We start from the raw sequence: 7,210 nt of genomic DNA, 5'->3' as shown, positions 1-7,210 counted from the left end.
TGAGCCTCAGCTTCCTCTTCTGCTAAATCGGAAGGTTCCTCAGCTCCAGACTGCTCGAGGACTGAGGAGGAGCTGAGGCAAAGCGAGGGCTGGCCCAACTCCATTCCATTCCCCTCCTGCTATGGAGAGCGGACCTTTCCAGGGCATTTGCCCCAGGCAGTGGGCATAGGCGTGTTGTTTTCTCTGCAGGAAGACAGGCTCCCAAGTACTGAGGGAGAAACTCAGGGGGTCCTTTTCCTTGGATGGGCCCAGAGGACATGGTTGGCCCAGTACCTATTGCCCTTGGCCACCTCTAGGCCCCGGGGGAGGAAAGAAGGGCACCTTCACCCACCTACCACTGTCGGGGTTCCCCAGTCTCACCTCCTGGGGCTGGGCCCACAGGCCTCCTCCGACCAGGTCGGGAGGGGAAGCATTGTGCCAGAAGGTGCAGAGGAAGCCAGCAGGGGTGAGGCCGGGCGTCCAGGCGCTCAGATCCACCAAGCGGTCCCCAAGAGAGGTCCCGGGGGCTCTGGCCTGTGTGAGAGGCCCTCTGGGGGCCCCAGCACCCTTGTTGGGAGTAGACTAGACCACACGGGCCCCAGGGCCCTGCCCCTGTCAGATGGAGCTCTCTCAAAACCCCGTCTGTAATCCCAACCTCACACCGCACCCAGGAACGTGGCCTTGCACATAACACAGGGAACTGGCTCCTACTAACATAGAGCCCTCCTGGTAACCTGGGCGGCCTTCTCCCGAGACGGCACCATCTGGGCACCTTCAAGGGAAGCTTCCGGAGCTGCACTAGCCCTTAGACCAGCCTCGATATTGCAGATGAGCAAACTGAGGCCAGAGCGCTCTGGCCCGGTCCGGCCATTCATTCATGCAGTCAACACATATTTATTTGAGCATCGGCTCTGTGCCAGGCCAGGGCGGCTCGGAGACGAATCATACACAGACCTGGCCCACGAGGCACTCACAGCCTGGCAGGGCAGCTGGTCACATCAAAGGACACTCACAATACAGTGTGGTCAGTGTGGTGTTAGAGGTAGCACAGGTGACCAAGGGAGCACAGAGGAGGGGCCCCTGGCCCCGCCGGGGGTGGCAGGGAGGGCTTCCTGGAAGAGGTGACACCTGAAGAGGGTTTTAGGAAGAGAGCAAGAGTTAGGGTGTGTGGCAGGGGGAGTGGCCTGTGCAGGGAGGTGGGGGTAAAAGATAGCACATCTGGGGCGCAGCTGGAAGTTAGGTTCGGGGGCGGGGGGTAGGGGCGGTCCAGGAAGGGCGTGGAGTTAGCACTGGACGGGGAGCTTTAGGGGGAGGGGGGAGGGGGGAGGAGGAAAGCAGGTGGTGGGTGGCAGGGGGGCCCGCTGGGAGCCAGCGTGGAGGGTGCCCCTGAGGAAGGGGGCAGGGGAACAGGGTGGATGGCAGCGGGGTTGCAGAGGAGTGTGGGTGCGGCCCTTGCCAGAGGAGTCCCATCCACCCCAGGCCCGCTCAGCAGGGTGGCGGGGGTGCGGGCTGCCAGCCCCGGGGCCGCAGAGTGCACAGCACAGGGTCGAGCGGCTTGAGCGTGGCCTGCTCCTGCAGCCCGTATCGCTGTCCAGGCACCAGCCGGAACTCGAGCCTCTGCAGCAGCTTGGCCATGACCACCTTCACCTCCATCTGCGTGCAGAGGTGGGGAGGGGCGGGAGGCAGGCGGTCGGAAGGCAGCCGGTGGGCGGGGCCCCGGCTGGCCCGGCCCTCCCCCACCCCGGCGCCCCGCCCCCGGTCCCCGAGCCAGGCTCTGCCAGGCCTCCTGGCCCCAGGGTGAGACCCCACCCAGCCCTGGCCTCCTACCTGAGCAAACTGCTGTCCGATGCAGGAGCGGGGGCCCAGAGAGAAGGGGAAGTAGGTGAACCTCGGCCTGCGGGGAGAGGGCTGTCAGGAGGAGGCGGCCCCGTGACAGTCCTGCCCCGGCAGGTGACAAACCCATCCCTTGCAGATGCATGGCTTGGGGCCACGACTGGATTTTGCACCCACTGAACACATCCAGGGCTGGCTCTGTCGCTCTGCGTCAGCATTTTGTCATTTTATCCTCCTCTGGCGCTTTCCAGAAGGAGCTGTTATTATCCCCAGTTCACAGCTGGAGGGACTGAGGCTCGGAGAGCCAAAGCAACACCCCCACCCCCCACCCCGGCTTCTCTGCCACTTCTATACTCGGCCCGTCACACGTCCAGTTCTGGGCAGAGGCTGGGTCTGGATGCAGGTGGTCAGTCCCTGGGGCCTGGCTCCCCTCCCCACCCCCCCACGTCCCACTGTAGTTTAAGGCATTTGCCCCCAACGCAGCCTTCAGGGGGAGCCATCAGTGTTCCCATTTCTCAGGACCATCAAGGCAGGGGGAGGTGCAGCCCCTGGCCCGAGTCCCAGAGCTTCCCAATATAAGGGACTGGTTATAAGTCTGGGTGTTAAAACCAGTCCGAGCTGGGCTCCAACCCCAGCTCTGCAGCTACTGACTGTGCATCTTTGGGCAAGTTACCTTACCTCTCTGAGCTGTGATTTCCTCCCCACAAAAGGGGGCGGAGTGGGGATGGCAACTTCCTCACAGTGATCTGGAAGGCCATGTGGGCTCAGGGGTCATAGGCGGTCCAGCCCGCAGGTCACTGGGACCATCCTTCTCCCACCAGGCCTCCACTCGCACACAGCTTGAAGAGGGACTTACTTCGGTGCTTTGGGGCTGAAGCGATCGGGGTTGAAAGTCAGTGGGTCCTCAAAGTATGTGTCCATACGCCCCATGACGTAGGTGCTGAACTGCAGGGGGAGGAACTGCTTGTCTCTGGTTCCAAGGATAGGCACCCTCACACCTCCCGGATCCACTGTGGTCACCCCACGGGGCGACCAGGAGCAGAGTGGCCCCCCTCTACTCCACCCACCCATCTGGGCCAGTGTGGGATTCCACTGGCTCCTGGCAAGTGTCTAAGACAAGGGAAGGGACAGCCCAGTGTGCCAACAAGGACCAGCTGGGTGTGTATCTCATCCTATGCTTGGTCCTGTGCTACAGGGGGCCTACAGTTATCCCTATGTTACAGATGGGAAAGCTGAGGCTCAGAGAGAGGTTCGTGGCTTGCCTGAAGTCACTGGGCAAGTAAGTGGCAAAACAGATTCAAACTCAGGTCTGCTTCGAGAGCATCTTCCTCAAGATCTCTAAAAGCTGTCATTCAAAGTTCCTTTTCAGCACAAGGTTGTTTCTGCGGCAGGGTTGGGGGGGGGGAAGAGGGGGGAGGGAAAGGAGCTGCAGGCCCCACTGGCCTTATGATACGCGCCAAGTTGCCTCCCGACTGAGGGCAGTGTTCTGTGACCCTGGCCTCTGTGGGCCATACGTGCCCCCTATAACTGGTGCCCTGGGTGCCGACCTCGGTCTCATTACTCCCGCACCAAAGAGTTCCCTGGGCCCACTCTGCCGCTGGTTCTCTGGGCTGAGAGTATAGGGCAGCCAGAGCGGAGGAAGGGCCCGGAACCGTGGGAGCATAATAAGGTGGAGAGGTGTCCGAGGTCAGCAAAGGGCACCTACTGTGTGCCAGGGATATTTACCAGACATGTGATGACCACTGTTCTTCAACTCGTCTCAGTAAACTGTGACTCAGGTATCATCACCCCAGCTTATGAGGAGGGCACTGAGGCCCAGAGGTGAGCCAGCCTGCCAGAGCGGGGTGGGATTGGAGCTGGGATCTGCCCACTCAAGGCCCACATGGCTACCCGCCTGCTCAGCCAGATATAAAGGCATTCTAAACCACCACCTGGGTCATTCAGGCAGGTGGTATTGGTGCTGGGGTGTTAGAAAAAAAAAAAAAGAGCAGATACACAGAATAAAGACCCACACATCATGAAGCTTTGATAGGTGCTGGAGAAGGCATGGCCAAGCCCTGGGAAAGCCAGGGTTTCGAGGGGGGAGAGGGCTGCCCAATAGATAGAACCAGAACATGTTTTCCTCTGTAAAAGTAAAAATCAGGTCTTGGGGAAGGCTGAATTTTGTCCCTCTAAAATCCTTATCTTAAAGTCTTAGCCACAGAATGTGACTGTATTTGGAGATAGTCTCTTTAAAGCAACAATCAGGGCACCTGGAAGGCTCAGTGGGTTAAGCATCCGACTTCGGCTCAGGTCATGATCTCATGTTTCATGAGGTCGAGCCCTGTGGCTGGCTCTGTGCTGACAGCTCAGAGCCTGGAGTCTGCTTCAGATTCTCTGTGTGTGTGTGTCTCTCTTAAAAAAAAAAATTTTTTTTAACTTAAAAAAAAATAAAAAAGTGCCAAGTTATAATGAAGTCATTGGGGTGGACCCTACTCCAGGATGACTGGTGTCCTTATGAGAAGAGGAGATTAGGACACAGATGTGCACAGAGGAGATACCCTGTGAGGACAGGCAAGAAGACGGCCATCTACAAGCCAAGGAGAGGGGCCTCAGGAGAAATCAGCCTTGCAGACACCTTGATCTTGGACTCCCAGCCTCCAGGACTGTGAGACAGTACATTTCCACTGCGAAGCGCCCCCTTCTGTGGTGCTTTGTAATAGCAGCCCCAGAAAACGAATACAGATCCCTACCTCACACTATACACAAATTCAGTTCCACGTAGATAGGGACTTAACTTGAAAAAGAAAATTGTGATATTGCCAGAAGATGATGTAAGTGACTATGCTGAGCTCACGATGGGGTGGGGGTGGGGTTCCCTAAGACAAAACAAGAGAACAGACCCCTGAAAAATTAAGAACTTTGGATCATGAAAAACACTTTAACAAAGAGAGGCCACAAGTCTAAAGATGACATTTGCAACACGCATACCTGACAAAGGATTAATATATGAATTTTTACAGAGAGGGGGGCACCGGGGAGACTCAGCCGGTTAAGCATCTGACTTCGGCTCAGGTCACGATCTCATGATTCATGAGTTTGAGCCCCGCATCAGGCTCTGTGCTGACAGCTTGGAGTCTGGAGCCTGCTTTGGATTCTATGTCTCCCTCTCGCTTTCTCTGCCCCTCCCCTACTTGCACTGTCTCTCTCAGAAATAAACATTAAAAAATTTGTTTAAATGAACTTTTACAGAGAGCTCTGCACAGCGTTGAGATAACAGCGCCGCAAGCCTCACTAGTAACCAGGAAACTGCAAATCAAGACCACAGGGAAACACCTTCCTTGGGCTTATTTGATTGGCAAAACCAAGAAGCCGGACCACAGTCGGTGTTGGGGAGGATAAGGAACAGCTAGTGGGCGTCTGGGTTGGCATGGGTGTTCTGGAAACCACTTTGGCGCTAGTTTACCGAGTCGAACGTTGAGATGCCCCGCAACCCAGCCCTCCCGCCCCCGTGTGCACAGTGCGTCCGCCACACGGGCAGGAGTGGCAGCCGTGGTGCTCGGGAGAGCAGGGAATCGGGCAGCCCCCAGAGATGCCTGCTGACCCAGAATGGATGACGGGGTGGCAGTCTACACACAGCAGAGAAGTGAGGGCCCGCCGTCCCAAAGCAATCCCAGGACATATTATCGTGTGGATGGACACGTGTCCACACACACACACACACACGGAAAGGTGAGAGGTTAGTAAGCACGGAAAGGCGAGAGGTTAGTTAGTAAGTAAAGGGGGTGGGTTTCTGAGAGGTCATGGTGGATGAAGGGACACCTGATGAGGGAACAAATGAGTGAGCGTGTAAACGGCCAGTAAAGGAGAGGCGGGGGAGAATAGTCACCCTCCGTGGGGGGAGGCGGAAGAGGGGTCAGCTGTGAAACGGGGCACTGCCTGCCGGCTGTGTGACCTCAGGAAAGTGACCCAACCTCTCGGAGCCTCAGCACCCTCAGATGTACACAGGGCGCCTCCCTTCCAGAATCGCCTGCTGTAACCTCACACTGGACAGGGTGAAAAGGAAGAAAGTCCTCACGCGGTTACAGTGAAGCTCATGACAGATCCCAGTGGCAACAACGGGGCGACGGATGTCCCGACCTCAGGGCTTGGCCACCCCGGGGGAGGGCAGACAGGGCCCGTACGCACCAGGAGCGGGGTGTTGCCGGGGACTCGGACCCCGTCGATCAAGGTCTCCTCCTCCAGCAGGCGAAAGGTGCCCCACGCTGGCGGGTACAGCCTCAGCGACTCTTTGAGAACCTACAGGAGCCACATGGGGAGACGAGGAGAGACGTCAGAGACCCCACAGAACGTGCCGGCGACGTGCCCCAGACCCACCCTTGCTCCCGCTCGCAGTGCTGACTGCGCACCCACGTCCAGGACTGGGTCCCAGACCCCCTGCAAAGTTAGCCTCATGTTCTTGTCCAACCCCTGCTGTCGCGAAAGGAGGAACCGAGGCCCCAAAGGAGAAGGAGGTTCCGGGCTCTGGCCGAACTACAGCACCAGAGCCCGGTCCCGCCCCAGCGACTCTGATGTCATTGGTCTGGGGCAGGTGCTCACGGGAATGATTTTCAGTCTCCAGGGACGTTCTCACGGGCGGTGAAGTTAGAGAACACCCACGGGAAATGGTTCAGGGGGGCAGCAGGCCTGGCTTGACGAACCACCCACACGTGCCCAGAAGCTTCTCTCCTGCCCCCACACCTGGGACAGATACTGCAGCCTCCCCAGGTCGTCACAGTCAAGGTGCCTCTTAGAACCGATGACCTCGTCCACCTCGGCCTGCAGCCTGTCGGGTCAGACAAAGACAAGCTCGTCCCCACGGAGCGACTGCCCCTATTAGTCTTTAGAAGGAGGAAGGGAAGGAAGCGAGAAGAGAGTGGCCCGGAGCTCCCCTCCCCCCCCAACCCTCCTCCCACGGCCCCCGGCTTCATCGTTGAAGACATCCAGGAACCATCACATCCAAAGCAAGATGCCCAAGCAGCTGGGAATTCTGTTCCAGGGCCTTACAGTCTCCCCCCTCCCTGTTCGCCGCTCCGGAACCGGCCGCAGGCAATAAATGCACAGAACAAGGTCTTTGCACAGAGAAGTGCATCGCAGCCTGGTTCACGGCAGCCGACAGCCGGAAACAGAATGAGCCTCGCGGGGACGCCGGCCGAGCGAGCCTTACGATGTGCACGGTGAGGCTCGGACACAGGCCCGAGAGTGGATTCGGACCACTTCACGGCCGTCGAAAAGCTGTAATCCAGAGGCAGAAAGCCACAGGTGTTGGCAAGGATGTGCAGAAAGCATCGCCCTCGTGTCCCCTTGGTGGCAATGTAAAAAGGTGTGCAGAAACCGAAATGGGGAATTAGCATGCGCTCCAGCAATTTCTCTGGAGGTC

General features: G+C 58.1%; 1 protein-coding gene across 1 annotated transcript in view; it reads right to left on the bottom strand.

Moving 5' to 3' along the window:
- Window positions 1-1,331: 1,331 nt before the first annotated feature.
- Window positions 1,332-7,210, bottom strand: part of LOC125168283 (cholesterol 24-hydroxylase) — a 31,603-nt gene continuing 25,724 nt past the window's right edge. The window contains exons 11-15 of the mRNA XM_047863295.1: window positions 6,532-6,616; window positions 5,980-6,090; window positions 2,669-2,757; window positions 1,807-1,873; window positions 1,332-1,632 (exon numbers count right to left, since the gene is read on the bottom strand). Of these exons, the coding sequence (XP_047719251.1) occupies window positions 1,465-1,632; window positions 1,807-1,873; window positions 2,669-2,757; window positions 5,980-6,090; window positions 6,532-6,616 (520 nt within the window). The 3' untranslated portion in view covers window positions 1,332-1,464. The remainder of the gene's footprint in view (window positions 1,633-1,806; window positions 1,874-2,668; window positions 2,758-5,979; window positions 6,091-6,531; window positions 6,617-7,210) is intronic.

This window comes from Prionailurus viverrinus, chromosome B3 (assembly GCF_022837055.1).
Source record: "Prionailurus viverrinus isolate Anna chromosome B3, UM_Priviv_1.0, whole genome shotgun sequence".
NCBI classification, from domain to species: domain Eukaryota; kingdom Metazoa; phylum Chordata; class Mammalia; order Carnivora; family Felidae; genus Prionailurus; species Prionailurus viverrinus.
Note: the sequence above shows the minus strand (reverse complement) of the source record. Positions and strands in the feature narration are given on the sequence as shown.